At 40.4% G+C, this 21,030-nt stretch overlaps 1 protein-coding gene across 4 annotated transcripts in view; it reads left to right on the top strand.

Annotated features, from left to right (window-relative positions):
- Nucleotides 1-21,030, top strand: part of TRIM44 (tripartite motif containing 44) — a 111,363-nt gene that overhangs the window by 34,111 nt on the left and 56,222 nt on the right. For all 4 annotated transcript variants that reach the window (XM_066363162.1, XM_066363170.1, XM_066363151.1 and 1 more), the window contains exon 3: nucleotides 19,306-19,545. In XM_066363162.1, coding sequence (XP_066219259.1) covers nucleotides 19,306-19,545 — 240 coding nt within the window. The remainder of the gene's footprint in view (nucleotides 1-19,305; nucleotides 19,546-21,030) is intronic.

Raw genomic sequence — 21,030 nt, 5'->3', positions numbered from 1 at the left:
TTCTGTTTCTGCCGCGCCCACAAGCTTTTAGGCAGGAAAGAGCAAGACGATGGGTACAAGTTACACTGAGTGGTTCTGCGCCAGGTGATAAATACAGGGAAAGTGCTTGGGGCCTTTGTGGATGCACAGAGTTCTTCTGATGAGAAACTTGCCCGAGGTGAAAGAATTGAGTGGTCCAGAGAATGCATCCCGTGGAAGCCTCCGGAGTGTCCATGGTGTGTCATAAGCTGAAGGATATTTGTTGGGACCTAACTTGATCTTGTATATGTGCATACACACTCACCTCTCTTGTATCTTCGTTTTATCTTGCCCTGAATTATTTTCTACCAGCCAGTTTTATTTCCAAGCCTCTTTCTAGTCTGTCATATTCATTTGCCATATGTACCTGAGGCCAGCCTGAAGAAGGACCACAGTCATCATGGAAGGACTGCCCGATCACAGAGTGAGGGATACTGAAAACGGGACACTTAAATACATAATTTCTGCGACAGAGAACATTTTCCAGCAATAAATTGGTGTCTTCCAAGAAAACCCTTAAGTTCATAGTCTGTTCTGTTCCCCTCGGAACCTCACCATCCCTTTTTAAGTTGGCCTATTTAAGCCTGGCAGGCTCTCTCGGGCTTTATGACTGTCATTTCCTGGTAGAGCAGCTGTACATAGAGGCGCTGATTGAGTCGTGGAGCACTGGGCGCTATCTCCACCTCACTTCCTCCAGGGTTCCCTGAGCTGCGCACAGCTTGATTAGTCCAGACACTGCAGTCTCCCGGGGACTGAGTTCATTTCTGCCCGCAGATTTTGCCAGAGAGGAGTTGAGGATGTCTAGATTAGCCATTTTTTTAATTTTAAAAATAGTATATACTTAGAGATTAAAACCACAGATATTCATAAAGGAAAAGTAAAATGAATTTCCCTCAACTTAACCACTTTAACAATTTGTTGTTTAACCTTCTAGACACTTCCATGTGGAAATTCACTTCTAAGGTTTTTTTTACAAAAATTACACTATACCTTTAGTTTTATTACACTGAATTTATTAGACATTCTTCTTTGCTTGTAATACAGACCTAATGAGATGCCTCATTTTCTCCAAAATATTTGTGAGACACCCTCTTTTCTTTGAGACGAGTAGTTCTTCAAGTTTAGTGTGCACGAAGTCACCTGGAGGGCTTCAGAGTGCAGAGCGTCAGGCCGCCCGGAGTTTCTGACTCGGTAGCCTGGGTGACCGGGGAAGTGGTGGGCCTTGGCTATTTCCTTCTCTGTTATTTTGATTTTCATTCTTTTTAGCAAATAGCCAGAAGACCCTTCATAAATAAGTCCAAGTGGTTTCAATTTGGAAAAAAAAAATGAAATACATAAAGATTCAGGCTTAGAAAACAAGTAAATTGAGCTGAGGTAGCAAAGGAGTGGGTGAGGAGGAAGGGAGGTGAATGAACTAAGGAGTCAGCTCAGGCTGCCTGAGAAAACATGACTTCTTTAAACAGTCATGTCCAGCAGAGAAATAGCAAAGCCAAGAACAGGGAAAGGAGTCCTGGTCAGGATTGGAGAGGCTGATCAGGCCTGTGCTGTGGTCCAGGAGTTGGCTGGATTCTAAAACCAGAGGAGCATCAAGAGACATCAATGCCCAGACACGAGGGGCGAGCCTGAGGGCAGGAATCGGAGCCAGTGGCGGTTGGTAAATAAGCTCAGGCCCAGAGGAAGTCGTGTGCATGAGTGTTCCTGTGGTGAGCCGTTTCAAAGGGAGCGCACCTCCAGAAATCTAGAACTTTGTATACAGTGGGGAGAGACTGTTTTTAGTAACAATCTCTAGTTTGTTTAATTGGAGGTAGTCTTCAGTAATAAGACATCCTAATGTGTTTGACATGATCCAGTTTGCAAATATCATTTTCAGCCAAACTTTTTAGAAACATTTATTGCACAAAGCAGGATTTGTCTGTAAATTTCTTACATTCATGGCAGACTTTAGGGAAATAAAACGTAATTAATCAGGGTGTGTGTCTGTACCTGGATTTTTAAGAAATTTAAAGTAGTCTGAGTTCTTTACAGCTTTCCTTTGTAGTGACTAGACAGTTATCTTTCATAGTTTACCCAGGGGAAACTGAGCTCGGAAAACACAGTGATTCCCTTCCCTTCCTTCCCCCTGCCCAGTCGCTCAGAAGGCTTTGAACCAAAAACAGACCATGCTAAGCTCATTCAGACTAACCTTTTATGCAGTTAATAACAGCCACTTTCTCTGTTATATACTGGTTGCTTTTCTTTCTGTCCAAGATGTGCTCTTTATTGTTTTCTATAGCTGCATGCTTGAAACAAAAGCTAAAACATGATTGTGTTTCTCAAATTCATACTACTCTTATAAGAAGTTATTCTAAAAAAAGTGTCTTTGAACTTGGACCAAGTGGTGCACATTATTTTGTCCAACTGGAGTGGTATTTAACATGGAATATGGTTACACTAAGGCTGCCTAAAATATATCAGTTTTCCTCATTTTCTCCAATTTCTAAAGGTGTTGATACTGAAGTATAAAACCAAAGAATTATCTAGGAACATAGAATTAGTTAAATAGAGGTGAGATAAATAGAGGTTATTTTCATATTTTTATTTAGCATATACATAACATTTTATAATTGCAAGGGAACTTGACAGTCTTTTTTAATAGCTGATAGCATCGAAGAGAAACATAGCCCCATTCTTTACTCTTGTGCTAATCATACTTGCTAAAGTGATAGGTTTACATGTGCAAGAGTAATGGATATATGCAAAATCTAACCTGAATTATAATTAGCATCCTGTTATTCGCCAGGGTCAGGCCAGGCCTGGTGCTGGTCCTTGCCCTGCCTCAAGACTGAAGCATTTACTCGAGCAGCATTTGTTCAACACACCGAAGCAGAGAATTAAAATGCCTCTGTTACCAAGTTGATTTATTCAGAAGTGTTCTTTTGGTTGGAGGGTTTATTATAATTATTGACCTATTTCTGCATTTTTCAGAAAAAAGAAATAAATAGTAACCTTGGAGGGCATAAATTGTGTTTATCTCTGTACCTTCAGCCCTATTAGCATGGTACTTGGCACAAAGTAGTAGATGTGCACTTTCTTATTGCAGCAACCCTATGGAAAGAAGTATTATTTGCCCTGTTGTATAGATGTGCAATCCAAGACTTGGAGAGGTTGACTAGCTTGCTGGTAAGTGATGAGACTAGGACTTGACTTCAGGTCTCTCTTACTCCTTGTTCTTCACCCGTACACTGTTGTTGATCACACGGATGAAGAGATACACATACATGTGGGCTGTCACCCTTAGCAGCATGACTCTTTACTGACTCTGTTCCCCGCATGCCCTTCTTTTATCTCCCTTTACTGGACCCTGCAGCCACAGCTCACCACAATCCTAGAATCCCTGGACTGGAAAATAGCCTTTCCCAACAGAAAATGAGGGCGATGGCCAAGGAGCCGTGCCAGCCCCCGAGCATTTAGCCCTGGCCAAGTGAAAAGCTCAGGCAAGTGCTCCGGTAGCTTCCCCTTATGCTGGAGGAGGACACCAGATGAGAAAAAGCTGTGCTGTCTCAGTTCTGTCTAGGCTCTGGGGCCTGGAACCCACCCCAAGCAAATGTGGCCGCTTCTTCCCCTTGATGGACGCATGGCGGCAGAAGGAGGAGAAACAAGCTCTCTGCTCTCCCTCACCATCTCCCTGACCTCATCAACACCAAACAGTGTCCCCCTTTCCTCACCGTCCCCCAGTTATAAAAGTTATACATATTCTCTGTAGGAAAACGTGGGAAATACAGAGAAGAAGTATTAAGAAAAAAGGGAGGCATTTTTCCACTATCTGCAATGGTTTGCAAACTTTGAGGGTTTTTTTTTTAATGCAGATTTTTGAGCCTGACCCAGAGCATCTAGTTTGGAAGTTCTGAGATCTGCTTTTTAAATATTCAGTCTGCATTATTCTGATGCAAATGGTGAATACATCCCACTTTGAGACACACTTATGAAAAAACTGGTCAGTATTATGGTGCTTTGTCTTTCAGATAGGAAAATGTGCTTTGCCTTTCAGGTTGAAACAGTTCTGTGTACACATTTAACTGTTATGTGCATATACACACATACAGTTTGCATCCTACTCTTGTCACCTAATATTCCTTATAAGTGCATACATTTGTAACACTTGAATCCCCTTCCATCTTTGAACCCCGGCTTAGAAAACTAAAATCCTAAAGACCAGTGTGCCATTATTGTCACGTAGAAATTTCACCCAAGACAACATTTTTGTTTTCTTCCTAACAAGTACATTATGTGAGGTATTTTGGTTTTTACTTTGATTCTTTGTTTGGGGCAGGCATGATAGTGTCACAGTCTGAGGCACAGTGGTAACTGAGTTAATGCAAAGTAACATACAGCCATGCAGTACACCCAAGCTACCCCTTTCACAGCATCTACCTCCCCACTGGTGGGGTTGTGACTGGAAGGACAGATGTAGGTTCATTGGGAAGTCAAAGGCCATCTGCTGTGACACCCCCCACTCTATAGCTGAGGAACTGAAGTGCCAAGAAAGTAAGGGTTCTTGCCCAAGGTTACCCAGGAGTCATAGCATAGTTGGAGTAGACTGACAGCTTATAGGTCTATAGCTCTGTAGTTTTCCCAAATAAAGAGAAGTTTTGTTCATTTGGCAAGAATGTGGAAAAATTGGAACCTTCATAGATTTCTGGTGGAATGTAAAATGGTACAGTCATTTTGGAAAACAGTTTGGCAGTTTCTCAAAAGGTTAAAAAACAGATGCCATATGACCCAGCAATTTCATTCTTGGGTATATACCCAAGCGAAATGAAAATATATGTCCACACAAAAACTGCACACTTGCTCATACTATACAGAATGTGGAAACAACCCAACTGATGAAAGGACAAATAAAATGCAGTGTAGCCACACAATGGAATACTGTTTGGCAGTTAAAAGGAAATGAATTATTGATACACTGTACAGCGAGGATACTCCTCGAAAACATGCTAAGTAAAAGAAGCCATTCACAAAAGACCAAATACTGCGTAATTCCATTTACATGGAATGTCTAGAATAGGCAAATTTATCGAGATAGAAAGTAGACCCATTGTTGCCTGGAGCTGAGGGAGATGGAGGATTGGGGGTGGGGGAAGCCTGCTAATGGATAAGGGGTTTCTTTGGGTTTGGGGAAGCTTCTAGTATTGGTTGTGGTGATGATTGCACAACTCTGTGAATATAGTAAAAACACTGGCTTGTATACTTTAAATGGGTGAGTTGCATGCCGTGTGAATTATATCTCAGTAAAGCTTGAGAGATATTTACTGTCTGAATCACTTCTTTCAGCCCTTCACTTGGTGTGTCAGCTGTGAATACCTCTCTCTTTCTCCCTTCCTCTTCCAGACAGAGATGGGGTCAGAGACCCGGTGTCAGCTTGTCAGGGAGGCAGTGTTTGACCATTACTATACTACAATCTCAGGCTCTGGGAAAAGACTGCCCTGGGCCAGTGTCCTCCAGGCTCTGGGAAAAGACTGCACTGGGCCGGTGTCCTCCAGGCTCTGGGAAAAGACTGCACTGGGCCGGTGTCCTCCAGGCTCTGGGAAAAGACTGCACTGGGCCGGTGTCCTCCAGGCTCTGGGAAAAGACTGCCCTGGGCCGGTGTCCTCCAGCTTTGAGAGTTTTGAGATTTTGGGCTGGTCCTTGCTTAAATTCCCCATTTCTCAGATATTTTGTTTTTCAACTGGAAAATAGGGGATAATAATACATACTTCATATGGTTGTGAGGAAGATTGGATGAGATCATTTAATTAAAGTGCTCAGTACAATATCCTGTAAATGGTAGCTGCTTTTTTCCGGTCCTGAGAACCACCACTGCTTCCAGAAAAATGCAAGAGACATGGGGGCAGCTCCCATCACCCAGCCCCATCATTCAGGGGCCTTCTAATCCTTGCAGAGAAAAACACTTTGATCAATTAATACTTTCCAGGATTAGTGACACAGATTGCAGATTTTAAAGGGCCTTTGCTACTTCTTTGAATGATAATGACATGAAAATTGAGTTAAATCTTCACAGCTGGGACCCCTGGGGTGGTGCTCCCTGGCTGAGTGGCTGACTCTGTGGGCCTTGCAGGGCGGCCCTGCCTGAAGTTAGTTCAGCATAGCAGCTCTATTACCAATTCAAGCCAAGCCACTGTTGCCTTGGGAGTGTGCAGCTGTGTGTCCATATATTCCCCAAAGAAACAAGAAATCAATGCGAAGAGCGATTTTGTTTATTATTATGAAGCCAACTCTCTAGTTAGCAAAACTGCCTGGTGCCAAATTAAAAGAAATTAAGAGTCACAATAGAAAACAAGTGTCCCATTTAAGAGACACATTAGGAGATATATCCTCACTTTAAACACCACTGAAATTCTTGTTCCGTTTTTACTTCCCCTTCCCCTGCAGCTTTATTTTTTGACCATTCTCTTTCTGTTGGAGCTCAGAGAGCCTAGTGGAAGCACTGTGGAAATTTTAAAACTAGGATGGACACGGTTTCTGAGCTGCCAGGTGGGCTGGAGCATTGTTAGAAAGCTTGGGGATGGAGCTTTAAATGGCTTAATAAAATGAACACATTGTGATGTCCTTCTCCCCCTCCTCCAGCTCCTCTGCGCCAATAGGAGACTTGATAATTTACTTTCTGCCGAAGCTGGAAGGGTTGATGACGTGGCTGACGTGGAGAGGGGAGTGGAGCTGTCAGGACTCCCCCACGGAAGCCACGCGTCATGTTTCCAGTGCAGGATTATACTTGACACTTAATTTAGGAGCCCGGGCACCTAGATAGAATACTTTATTGTGATAATAGTGATAAAAACCACCCAGACATTTATTTAGAGGCCTACCTCTCCCCTCTCCCCCTCCTTCCCCCTTTCCTGTTCAAACTTTCACTCACCTGGGAAATAAAACTAAAGTTTGCTCAAGGAAGAAGGTGTTTTCTTTGATATCTTACGGCTGAAGCTGTGCAGTGCAGCTCTCAGTCTGCCTCAGGTCTGTATGTAGATAGTTGTATGTATGGCTAGTCTTCCTCTGGATCTGCAGGGGATTGGTTCTAGGACCCCCACGGGTATGAAAATTCAAAGATGCTCAAGTAAGTCCTTTACATAAAATGGTGTAATATTTACGTATATCCGCCTCATGTCCTCTGGTATACTTTGTCCTCTCTAGAGTATTTATAATACCTAGTGCAATGTGAATTGCTCTGCAAATAGTTGTGATACTGTACAGGCATACCTCGCTTTGTTGCACTTCCCAGATGTTGTTGTGTTTTTTATGAATTGAAGGCAAGACCCTGCACCAGCAAAAAGATTATGACTTGCTTTATTGCAGTACTTGTGTGTGGGAGGAACAAACTTCCCTCTAACTCGGGGTTCTTCTGGCTCATCTAATAACCAAATGGACATGAAACAGATTAGCAAGAGAAAATAATCAAATTTAATAATACATATATACGGGAATCCCACATACATGAGAGAGTCAGAGACCCCACATGCAAGAGATGTTGAGAAAGAAAAGGGAGATTGAGGTATAGAAGACATGCTGAGCTAGGGGTGAAGTAAGGCACCTTGGGGACTTCAAAGGGTCTTTGCAGATGACTAAAGAGCAGAAGGTTAGTAAATAAAAGTTTTTCCTACCCCCAATAAATTTTTAAAAAACTGCCCTGCCATATAGATAGGTGGAAAAGGTTATCATTGATAATTCCTTAGTTAGTATGGGTAAGGAGCCTGATTTAAGCTCTTCTAGGTAGTTAAAGGAAGGGACAGAAGTTTCTCTTGAGGCTGAAGCTAAAATTGTCTTTAGCTCAAAACAGTTTGCATACCACCAAGGCGTGTTGTGTGGTGACTTGGTCTGGACGCCCACACTTGCTTTATTGCAGTGTCTGGACCTGAACCCACATTATTTCCGAGCTTTGCTTGCATTTCGGGAATAAAGACCGAAAAAGGTCTCTGCATATTCAGTACAGTTGCAGCCATCATAGGCCTGACTACTCAGTACACACCAGGAGCAATATACATCTTTTTCCCAAACATTTCTGATCCCTGGTCTGCTGAGTCTGCAGATGCAGAGCTCTCGATTCAGAGGGCCGACTGTAAATATAAAATTGGAGAACCACACCTCTCACCTGACTAATTCTCCATTTAGCCAAAGGGCAAAATCCATCTGGTTTGTGGCTGTGTAGGGAGCTACCAGGCAACACACTGATCCGACTGATGACCAACCCCTTGCCAAATGGCTTTTGTTTACTTCTGTGGTAGGTGAAACAGAGTCTGTAATACCTCCTTAATTTCTAGCTAACCTGATTAATCCCCATTTTACAGATGAAGAAACAAAGATTGAAGAGGTTGAATGACTTGTCCAAGGCCACAGGGCTAAGGAAACCAATTGCCTTTCTATGATTGTTATATAGAATTTTTATTAATAGTTATAGGAGGTTGTCAACTTTTTACCTATAGAAGATGTGTTGGGAATAGAATACCAATATAGAATCTGTTCACATTTTCAGGGAAAAACTATTTTGAGTATGACATAATTTCCTTTGCTTTCATGGTAAAAGAACATAGACATTGGAGTCAGAGGACACTGATTAGCTATATCACTGTCTGAGCCTTCAGTTTCATCTATAAAATAGAACTAATCCTCTCAGATTCTTATTAATGGGTACCCTGAAAATAAACTTTTGCAGAGGAGATAGGAAATGATGGATGATGATTGGTATCATGATGTTTGAGGGCCTGAAAAGTATTTTGGCAACTGTAGTTAGTTAACAAGCCCTGTGGTTCTTAGGTAAGCAGATTGCAGAAGAGAGGAAAAACAGTCCTCACTAACATCACTAATAGGTTCTGCAGCATGAAGCAAAACAACATGTAACAAGACCAGTTTTACCATAGGTTATTGGATATAAATAAGAGTTAAGTGTCTATGGCATCTCAACATTATGATGAAATGATATTGAATGAAATGACACTTTTGGAGGACCTGCTGTATGACAGTGGCCATTTTGTGAGGTTGAGGCGCTGACTCGATGTACAGTCTGTGTGTAGGTGCAGAGGAGGAGAGTGTGACCCAGACTTTTTGTCAAGTAGACGGTATCTGATCTTGGCAAACTAAAACAGGAGGCCGTTTCTCCCTGACAGCCTGTGGCCGTTTACTGAAATTGCAGTAAGGAGCACTGATTGACATCCTTGCTCTTCAGTGCTGGGGATGTGTGAAAAAGCCCCTTCTGTGTTCCTCTGTGAAATTAGAATCTGCACTCCCGAGGGTGTAGGCTCCATCTTAGCAAACTATTGGGGGCTGTCTCTCTGTGGGAGCTCAGTGGGCGCCACCAGACGCACTGATACGTGTTCACGGTCTCTGGTGCCTGCATCAGTTCTGCTGATGTTCCTCTGTGCCCAGAGAGTACTAAGTTCTTTCCGTTAGGACTTTGTGTAAATGTCACAAAAATACCTAGGAGATCAATATGATGGCCCCTATTTTACAAACAGAGAAACCCTTCCCTTTCTGAGCGTCAGCAGCATAGATAGCGGCCCTGGGGACTCAAACCTCTTTTCTCTACCACGCAAACTGGGATCTTGACCGTTTTCTCTGTAGCAAAGAAGATTCAGAAAACGTGAGAGCTATGTCTCAGTGCCCTTTCCTGAGTACTCTGGGGGTGGGCAAGTTATTTTGGTTTTGTGGTTTCCATAGTTTACAAATAGGTGCGGCTTTGCAGGGAAAGTATTTGGGTAGCGAATGAATTGAACTGGAGGAGTGAGTCCTGTTCTAAAATTATTTTAATCTTCAGTAGATAAAATAACCATGTTTTGTATATTCAAGTCTAAGATGTTTAAAATAGAATGATTTCTGTTTATTTGCCCCCCCTCCCTGAAGCTTTTGGTGTCAGTTTTTACCTCCAGCTTCCCACACAATAATTAATTCCTGAAGCAAAAGCAGTGTTTCTAGTTAACACCTAGGTTAAGGTGAAAGGAAAGCAAGAAGAAAACAAAGTGGATTAGGAGCTCTCGTTCTTATTCTTGTTTGTTACAGGGCCCGGGTTTCTCTGGGGACTCATTATTCCACTTCCACATTTCTACAGGGGAGTCACCCAGAATTTCCTTTTCTGTTCACTCAGCGAAAGTGATGCTCAGAAGTTGATTGCTTTCTTTATCCCCACCCTAGGTTCTGGCAAAGAGAGAAGCGTCTTAACAGAAAGCAGTAGTTTGCTACTGCTGTTGATTCAGTGAGCCCAGCGTCCCATTGAACTGTTCTCTGGTGCATCCAGTTTGGTGCCATGACACTGGGTTACAAATGAATTGTCGTGACAATAAAGTCATAGCGGCTGACAGCATGAACAAGCAACCTCGGGAGGAGAGGATGTTTGGCAGTGCTTCCACGACCGACCATCGTGGGTGGATCTCCATCTCTCACACTGAGGGCTGCTTGTCAGTCTGTGTGACTACGCCGCGCTCACATGACTGGGGGCACATAGTTGCTTTCCACTTCACAGACGATTAACAGATTCAATTCAAGTGTCTGTTAGGGTCTCTCAAGTACAAAGCCTCTGGGAAACATGGTTCTGAGCCTCTGATGTGTGTGTGCTTGCATGTGTATTTATGTCTGTATGTGGGGGAGGGAAAGCCATGAAAGGAGATCTAGAAGAAGCACAGTCCAGTGTGTGCATGAAGCTGTTACAGAACAATAGAGTACTTAGGCTCAAGGACCAGAATTCGTGGTCTCAGGAGGAAGCACTCTGGCAGAAATAGAGGAGGGCTGCAGTATTCTGACTGGAATATGGGCTTCCTGTCTGAGAGACTGTTATTCTGAGAGTCAAAGTCAAGCCAAAGACTAGGTAAGGCAAAGTAAGGTTTGAACACTGAGGAGAAGGGAGGGCGGAGCACATGTAGTCACCGAGCCTGAAAGGCAGAAGGTGGGATTGAGGTCAAGGTTACAAAGCCAAGAATTCAGGGCTAAGTGGAGATGAAAAGGGAGAGAAAGCTGACCTAGAAAAAAATGGAGGGAGGATAAACATCCTAAACAGTTTATTTAAATCACCCAGAAACTTTTTGAGACTTAGAATTTTGTTTCAGCAAGTTAGTGGTACAAGCAAGAGTGGGACTGGATTAAAGGGTCTAGGTAGGGTGGGCAGGTGATAGGAGCATGTTTCCTATGCTTATTTGCTTATTTCTATGCTTATATGCTTATCTGTGTTTCGTCTTTAGCGTGATGTTTGTTCAGGTCTTTTGCCCATTTTTATTGATTGTTTGATTTTATAGATTTTGATTTACTGTGTTTACACCCATTCTAGTGTTGCCCCGAATGCATCCCCCCCTCCCCCATATTCCCCTCAACATCTCCCTTGCCCCCATCCCCATAGCGCCCTCCCCCCTTCCCTTCAGGTTTATCCCATCCTATCATCCCCTTTCCCTCTGTCCTCTTTTCCTCTGGTCTCTTTGATCCCTCCTCTGTCTCAATTCTGTTCCTCAGTTCACATTGTTCATTGGATTCCTCAAATGAGTGAGGTCATATGATATTTTTCTTTTTCTGCCTGGCTTATTTCACTTAACATAATAGTTTCCAGGTCCATCCATGTTGTCGCTAAAGGTAAGATTTCCTTCTTTTTCATGGCCCCATAGTATTCCATTGTATATATGTACCAAAACTTTTTAATCCACTTGACCACTGACGGACACTTGGGCTGTTTCCAGATCTTCGCTGTTGTGAACAGTGTTGTCATAAACATGGGGGTGCATTTCTCCTTTTGAATCAGTGATATGATGTTCTTGGCATATATTCCTAAAAGTTGGATGTCTGGGTCAAAAGGCAGTTCCATTTTTGATTTTTTGAGGAATCTCCATACTGTTTTCCACAGTGGCTGCACCAGTCTGCATTCCCACCAGCAGTGCAGGAGGGTTCCCTTTTCTCCAACTGTTTCTCCTAGAAGGAACAGTTCTAGAAGTCCTAGCCACAGCAATCAGACAAGAAGAAGAAATAAAAGGCATCCAAATTGAAAAAGAAGTAAAACTATCATTATTTGCAGATGATATGATATTGTATATAGAAAACCCTTAAGTCTCAGTCAAAAAACTACTGGACCTGATAAATGAATTCAGCAAGGTGGCAGGATATAAAATTAATACTCAGAAACCAGAGGCATTTTTATACACCAACAATGAACTGTCAGAAAGAGAAATTAAGGAAATAATCCCTTCACTATAGCAACAAAAAAATAAAGTACCTAGGAGTAAATTTAACCAAGGAGATTAAAGACTTGTACTCAGAAAATTATAAAACATTGATAAAAGAAATCAAGGGATATACAAACAAGTGGAAGCATATACCTTGTTCATGGATAGGAAGAATAAACATTATTAAAATATCTTTTGCCCATTTTTAAATTTGGTTATTTTCTTATTGTTGAGTTTTTAAGAGTTCTTTGTATATTTTGGATAACAGCCCTTTATCAGATATGGGGTTTGAAAATATTTTTCTGCTAGTTTGTGTCTTGTCTTCTTATTAACAGTTTCTTTCACAGAGAAGCTTTTTTTTATTTTAATGAAGTAAAGCTTATCAATTATTTCTTTTGTGGACAGTGCCTTTGGAATTATACCTAACAGGTCATCATACCCAAGGTCATCTAGAGTTTCTTCTGTGTTATCTTCTAGGAGTTTTAGTTTTGCATTTGACATTTAGGTCTGTGATCCATTTTGAGTTAATTTTTGTGAAAGATGTAAGGTCTGTGGCTAGGTTTATTTTTGTGTGTGTAAATGTCCAGTTGTTTCAGCACCATGTATAATATTAAAAAGACTTTGTTCTCCATTGTATTGCCTGTGCTTCTTCATTCAAGACTAGTTGGCTCTCTTTATGTGGGTCTATAGGGCTCTCTGGTTTGTTCTGCTGATGTATTTGTTATTTCACCAGTGCTAGCCTGTCTTGATTGCTGCAGCTTTATGGTCAGTATTGAAGTTGAGTAGTGTCAGTCCTTCAATTTTGTTCTTCTCCTTCAATATTATGTTGACTATTCTGAAGCTTTTGCCTTTCCATATAAACTTTAGAATTATTTTGTCAACATCTACAAAAAAATTTACTGGGATTTTGATTAAGATTGCATTGAATCTACAGATCATGTTGGGAAGAACTGACATCTTGACAATATTTAGTCTTCCTATCCATGAATATAGAATATCTTTACAGTTATTTAGTTCATCTTGGATTTTTCATCCGAGTTTTGTAGTTTTCCTCACAATTTTATACATATTTTAGATTTTTATCTAAATATTTCATTTTTTGTGTGCTAATGTAAATAGAATTGTGTTTTTAAATTCAAATTCCAATTGTTCATTGTTGATATATATAAACATTATTAACTTTTGTCTACAGTAGTCCCCCCTTATCTGCAGTTTCACTTTCCACGTATTTTTGTTAACGAGTGGTCACCGTGGTCTAAAAATATTAAGAAGATAATTCCAGAAATAAACAACTCATTAGTTTTAAATTGTCTGCTCTTCTGAGTAGTATGATGAAGTCTCGCACTATCCTGCTAGGGATGTGAATCATCCCTTTGTCCAGTGTATCCTTGTTGTTGTGCTACTTGTATGATAGTAGCCATCTGGGTTATCAGAGCAGTTATCAGAGACAGAGACCACATTTACATAGCTTTTATTACAGTACATTGTTAAATTGTTCTATTTTATTCTTAGTTATTGTTGATAATTTCTTACTGTGCCTAATTTATAAGTGAAATTTTACTATAGATATATGTGTACTCTGGACATATAGGAAAAACACAGTGTGGTTCAGGACTGTTTGTGGTGTCAGGCATCTGCTAGGGGTGGTGGGACATCTTCCCTGTGGATAAGGGGGAGTGCGGTCCTAACTTTGTATTTGCAGCCTCGCCATAACTGCTTATTACTTCCAGGAGGTTTCTGTCGATTCTTTCAGGTTTTCTACAAAGATGACCATGTCATTATTGAACAAAGTTAGCTTTATTTCTACATTCCCCATCCTTTTATTTTGTTTTTTCTCTTATTATGTAGGACTTTTAGTATGATGTTGAAAAGGAATAGTGAGAGGATACATCCTTGCCTTATTTCTGATCTTAGCAGGAAAACTCGAGTTTCTCACCACTAAGTTTGATGTTAGCTGTAGATTTTTTTGTCTGTGGTTTTTTTTTGTTTTTGTTTTTGTTTTTGTTTTTTTGTTTTTTTCTGAAACTGGAAACGGGGAGAGACAGTCAGACAGACTCCCGCATGCACCCGACCGGGATCCACCTGGCACGCCCACCAGGGGCGAAGCTCTGCCCACCAGGGGGCGATGCTCTGCCCCTCCAGGGTGTCGCTCTGCCGCGACCAGAGCCACTCTAGTGCCTGGTGCAGAGGCCAAGGAGCCATCCCCAGCGCCCGGGCCATCTTTGCTCCAATGGAGCCTTGGCTGCGGGAGGGGAAGAGAGAGACAGAGAGGAAGAAGGGGAGGGGGTGGAGAAGCAAATGGGCGCTTCTCCTATGTGCCCTGGCCAGAAATTGAACCCGGGTCCCCCGCACGCCAGGCTGACGCTCTACCGCTGAGCCAACCGGCCAGGGCCTTGTCTGTGTTTTTTATGAAGTTGAAGAAGTTCTCCTGTACTCCTAGTTTGCTGAGACTTTTTATCTTAATAGATATTAGATTTTGTCAAGTGCTTTTTTTGCATCTACTGATATGGTCATGTGATTTTTTTTTTTTACTTGCTGATATGATAGATTATATGAACTTATTTTCAAATGCTGAACCAGCCTCTCATACCTGAAATGAATCCCACTTGGTCATAGTGTATAAATTATTTTTAGACATTTTTGGATTTTATTTGCTAATATTTAATTGGGGAATTAACTCTTTCTTTGAGCCATATTTAAAAAAATAATTATTGTTGAAGAAAAAATAAGTGTTACACCTTATTGTGAAAATTAGAAAAGAAAAATGCTCTTAATTCAGTCACTTGGGACAACTACTCTCCAACATTCTGGTGTATTTTTTATTGTCTTTTATAATAGAAATAATAAGAACAGAGACTTCATTGAGTGAATACTTGAAGTAACTAAGTGATAACTGAGGTAGTTCCATGGTGCTCTGCTAACAAATTGGAGGTGATGAAAAGAGGAAAGAGAATATTAATAAGTGCTTCCGGCCAGGGCTTCTGATGAAGATAAGAACATCGGTTTCAGGAAGAGATTAAATGTACACTTTAATAATCTTTTCTCTACCTGTCTCAACACCCCATTGTAAAATCCTAGCAATTCAGCCTTTCAACCAGGTTGTCAGGATAATGTTTGACAGCACTGATAATGTTGGTAATGGAAGGGAGTACATAGTTCATGTCTGAGTGTGTCTAGGCTGCTGGATAACTTTCCAACCCTTAGGAACGAGCAGTCGTTTTATTCACAGATAGTGGTTTTCCACTCATACACAAAAGATGCAGGAAATGGGAGGTTTAGCCATCCACTAAGAAAGAATTATGTCTTCCTGCATATTGATGAAGCTCTTCCCTTACCTGGCAAGGGTTTGGAAGGAGTTCTGTTGTAGTAAAATGCCAGAATAAATACTAGATAAACCTTGCAGGAAGTTTGGCTAATAGAACAAGTATTTTTGAAATTTTCAATCAGTGTAGATTTTGATGCTTTTCTTTTGTGTAGCTTCTTGTTCCTGACCCTGGCACATCTTTCTCAGAAATATGTTTCTGGAACATATCTTTCTTAAGCCCATGATGTTTTCTAGCTGGTATGCTTGATGTTTTTGTAATCTGCCTGTAATAGAAAAGTAAATAAAACCTTGGTTTTCTACAGGCCAGCTAGCTAGGGGTTAATGGCTCCAGTCATGTCAAACACATTAATGGTGTTGTTTTTAGGTACATGCTCTTAATTCAAGGTTTTATGTGTTTAATTATGTATGTGTAAAGTGCCAGTCTGCATGCCTCTTGGGTACAGCCTAGCTTGGAGATGTTAACTACAAGACATATAGAAAGTACCAGAGGATAAGATTTAACTCCTCAGATGTACACCCTTCTCCCAAGAGTCATGTGGTGGGGGTAACATCCGGTGGGGATAACTACTGAAGCAGCCTGTTAACTGAGGAATCATCTCAGTTAGGAAGAAATAAACGTAGAGCCTGAAGCAGGCAGAAAGGGATCGTTAGAGGAATATGTTGTAGCAGAAAGGACACTTTTCTGCTCCCTCCTCCCCATTCATGCAATGTGGAGATTGGATGCAGTTCTAATGAAAACAGATGCTCAATAGTTAGTTCTGACCATTCACAAATAAGTCACCAATTTTTTTCAAATTATAATACTATGCTTAAGTCATGAATAGCTTTTTATCCTAATGCACTATAAAAAAAGATATGTTGATTAGCTTGTGACCTTGGCCCCTTAATGTCTCAATAACTTAAGAGCCAATCAGTTGACAAAAGTGAGAAAACTCCTTTTAGGTTTCACTTGCGGAGAGAAGACCCAGGTCCCTCAGGTGAGGTCCCTTGGAAACCACACTACCAGTGCCCTAGTTACTTCAAGGAGGAAGGGGAGATTTTTCTTTTAACCACAATACCTCTACTTTTGGCTCACAATTTGGGGCCCTGGATTAGCATTTTGGGATGAGGGAAGGGGAAGTTCTGTGGCTTTAAAAAGGTCTGGCAATTTCTAATAGATGCTATATAAATTTTACATAACCAATGTCATCATTCTGTGACACATCTAGCCTTCTCTTTTCTGTATATATGTAGAATTTTTTCTTTTCGTGTAGTAACACATTCAGTTTAGTCAAGACCATGAGTCCATCACTCTTACCTTTGGGGAGCTGGAGAACACAGGCAAGAAGTCCTACGAAACCTACTCACAAACTATCAATGTATCAGTGGCTCCTAGATAGCAGATGCAAACAGGAAGGGCCTGCCACTCTGTAGAACTAGAATGTTTTTAGAAGAATGGAGTTTTGAGGGCAAGGAGGTGAAATGGGACCAGAAAGGGGGTTTTAAAAGCTACTGCATTTCTGCCACTAGAGAACCAGAGTACACAACCGATGCCCATAGGAGTCTTTTTTGGGCTCTGAATTAGCATGCCTTGACCCAGAAATTTGTCATTATTTTGAACTAAGTTGAAAAATGCGTATTTGTGAATTAGTAGAGAACTGGGGTAAGAAGAAGGCATCCCGGTTTTATAGAGTGGATTATTCTGCCTTAAATTCTCATTTGTAGCTTGATCTTCTGAAAATCAAAGTATGTCATGTTGAAAAACCTATGTAAAACAATGGGAAACAAAAAATTTGACTCTTTTAGAACCACAATTTGTTCACTTACCGCAGTCTGGCCCACACCTTTTTTGACTGTGATGTCAGCTTCCTGACTTCAAGCTACATGTATATGTGAGATCTAGCAAAATGGGTTTCAAGTCCGTTTTTATCATGATCTTTATTTTTAGTCACTTGGCACTGTTAAAAGAGAGTTTCTTAGGCATTCAGAAAAGTTTATCCCTTCGCTCAAACTTCTTGGTTTATTCTTTAAGAGAAGATCCTGGATCTTTATTTCCAGGCTAGAAATCCATTGATAAGTGAGCACCATAAAGCATAACAGTCTTGAAATAAACACAAATCACAGTTCTCAAGCTGTTAAAGAATTTGCAGGAACAGTAATGACATTTAACACTCCCCTCCCTTTTACTTTAGTACCTGGAGAGTACCTGCAGAGAGTATATGAAGTCCTGAGGGCTTATGTCACTTAGTCACTTGATGAGTGAGCAGATACATGTCACACAGGCCTTATTTTGCATTGACATTCTTATGGCTTTGTTACTAAGCTGCTGGAAGAATCAAGCCTCTTTCGTTTTTTAAGAGGCCGATTAAAAATGGTTTGAACTTCCTTTTAATTTAGTCTTTCTTTTCCTCAGTCTCCTTTTTTAGGTTCTCCCAGTTTGACTTCCCTTTTGACAAACTATTGTTGTGAACAGAGAGCCCCAAACTGGGAACACGAAGACTCGTCCTCTGCATCTCCTGCAAGTTTGCAACTGTGTCTTTCTTATCTATAAAAGAAATGGGCTCACGTAGATGACCTTTCTCTTTTTGTCTACTGTCCTACCTCTTCACTGGCCCGACCTCAGCTATTCAGAATGCATAGTTGTTTAAAAATACTCAGCGTAAACACGGTTATGAGGAAACATCAATAAATGTAGTTACTGGCAAGATACAGAGTTTAGAAGTTTTATTTTGGTAGTTTCTCACTTTGTTTGCCTTTCTTATGCCCTAGCCCAATATAACCTGCAGTCATAATTTATTTGGTCAGCACAATGGTTATTTCCAAATAAAATAATAATATAACCTCACCCATCAGAGAGTAAAATGTAAAGGCTTGATATTATTCAATATTGGTGAAGCTGTAAGGGAAATGCTTACTTCCACACATTGTTGTGGAAAAATTGTTGTGGAAATGTGATTGGTGCATCGTTATGCAGTTTGGTAGTACCAATTTGTATTTTTTAGAGTCCACATAAATTGACTCAGTGATTTCAAAAGTCTCTAAAGAAAGTTATATGCAAATATTAAGAGGCATATCCAAGGATCTTCAATGATATGCTGCTTGCAATATGAAAAAATTGGAAATATCCTGTATTTCAATTAAGGGAGTGTATGTGTATGTGTTTCTTCATATATGTTTAATGGAGATATTTATTTCTATATGTTTATTTTATATAGAAGTAAATATCCACATATATTCTTATCATATGATATATATATATTAAAAATAGTACAAAAGATGAGTTAATCTGCAGGTTCTAAAATAAATAGAAAAGCAAGACACAGAACCATATATTCACTATGATCCATTTATATAAAAACAACATAATTATATTTATAAATGATTTTTATATATATAGGTATAGATATAGATATGCCTACATAGAAAAATGGCTGGAAAAATACATACCAAATTGTTAATAGTAATTTCTTTCTAAGAAGGGAAATGGTATAAGAGTGGAAAGAGAAGGAGAATTTTATTTTTTACCATATATACTCATCTGTTACATTTTTTAAAAAGTAACTATGTATTACTGGTATAGAAATGAACAAAAGGAGAATTAAAAAGGAGGATAAAGAATTACTTCCTAAAGAATAAAAGAGGCAAGAAGATTAGCAAGAAATTCATCAATATCAGGGCAACATTCTTTAGAAGATATTCTCAAAATTTCAGGATTAGATAGGAACTATGGTTTGCATTTTGGCGTGGCTCCCTGGCACTTTACGTAACCTACCATTTCTCTATGTGTCCACCTTATTCTTCCTACTTGTCTATGTGCTGCAGGTAACTCGGGACCAGATGAAGGTGTTTATACAGCAGGAATTTAAGAAAGTTCAGAAAGTGATTTCTGATGAGGAGCAGAAGGCCCTTCATCTGGTGGACATCCAGGAAGCAATGGCCACAGCTCATGTGACTGAGATACTGGCAGACATCCAGTCCCACATGGACAGGTTGATGACTCAGATGGCCCAAGCCAAGGAACAACTTGATACCTCTAATGCATCCGCTGAGCCAAAGGCAGAGGTAAAGGAGAATGCCCACAATTATTAGTACAAGCACAAATTAGAGGAAACTGACTGTTGTGTTTGTTAGCTATGGAAATGCTCTCGTGTAGCCTTAAGTGTGACTGGATTGAAAGCTTAGATCAGGTATTAGTGTTTCGATCTGTATATATACCATGTGAAAGTCCTGGCCTCTGGAGCCTGAAGCCAGCACCTGGGTCTCGCAAAGTATTTGTCCACCGTGGCTTAAAGGTATATAGTCACTGGGGCAAATACTAATCGCAGTTAATAAGGAAAGCCAGAAATCACAGCCAGAGAAGAAGGCTGTTGACAGATTTCCAAGTCGTGAAATGAGCCTATAAATAAAGTAATCATAGGGATGAGAACTGGGCTGAATGAGAACAAGTCAGGAAGTAGAGCATAAAGCAGGCCAGAATGAGCAATTTGGGTCTGATTCTGTGAATAGTGAAAAGGTTCCTCAGGCTGGTTTTTATAGAGAGCCAACCTTAGAAATTGGGGGCATCACTGCTGGATTCAGAGAGGCATGTGGTCTAGGACATTGCAGGGATCAAAAAAAGACAGTGTGAAAGATACACACAAGATAAGTGTTGAATCACTGTACAATGAATATAGTCATTATGTTCGTTGCTATATATATATATCTTCTACCCAGAATAAAGGGTTTCAGTCATTTTACTGAACAACATGTGCAGGCATTTAGAATCTATTTCTAAAAATAATTTAAGGCAGCCATTTTAAAAATATATAATATTTATAACATTTTTTCAGCCAGTTGGGAGAGGCTGTTGTCCCTCAGATTTCATAGCATTCTGTTGAAAATTCTAGTCAAGTTTATGCCACATGGATTTAGGCTAGGATTTACTAAGTTCAGCTTTAACTAGCAGTCTTGCCTTGGCCCAGGAGTGCCTAGCCACAGAATAAGCAAGCCATCAGCCAAGCCAAGATGTAACCTAGGAGGCAGATATTGCCCAAGCCACCCCGACAGGAAATGTGAGAGACCATGGGACATTTATCCACTTCACTCATCCTGGGGTTTTGATTCATTTTCATGAATGTGTGAAAAAGATGGAATAACTTGTTCTTTACACATCATGCTCCTCAGAATTAAGACAGTGTGTGCCTATATAAGTTACTAGATAAGAAAGAGAGCACTTTATAGTCATCATTGCATTTAACCCTTTTATCAACACTCATCTCCATTAACAGATCAGATATTGAGATGCAGAGAAACTGAAACAACAGTGCTGTTTAGTTACTAGAAAATAGAACCAGGGTTCAGATTGAAGTCTGTCCTGTTCCAATGCCTGTGCTTTGTCTCTACTCTGTTGAGGAGAGTCAGTGTCCTAGACAGTTTGCATTCCTAAGCCATTTTACATTGTGGAGCTGGTCACTTTGTGTCTTAATAAACAAAAAGTTCAGCTAGAGTTAAGTCAAGGGATCAATGTCATAATGCTCCCAAATTCTCCTCAAATTGGACCCTCACATT

This window comes from Saccopteryx leptura, chromosome 1 (genome assembly GCF_036850995.1).
Source record: "Saccopteryx leptura isolate mSacLep1 chromosome 1, mSacLep1_pri_phased_curated, whole genome shotgun sequence".
In the NCBI taxonomy this organism is placed as follows: Eukaryota; Metazoa; Chordata; class Mammalia; order Chiroptera; family Emballonuridae; genus Saccopteryx; species Saccopteryx leptura.
The sequence above is the reverse complement of the archived record's forward strand: the minus strand, read 5'-3'. Positions and strand labels throughout refer to the sequence as shown.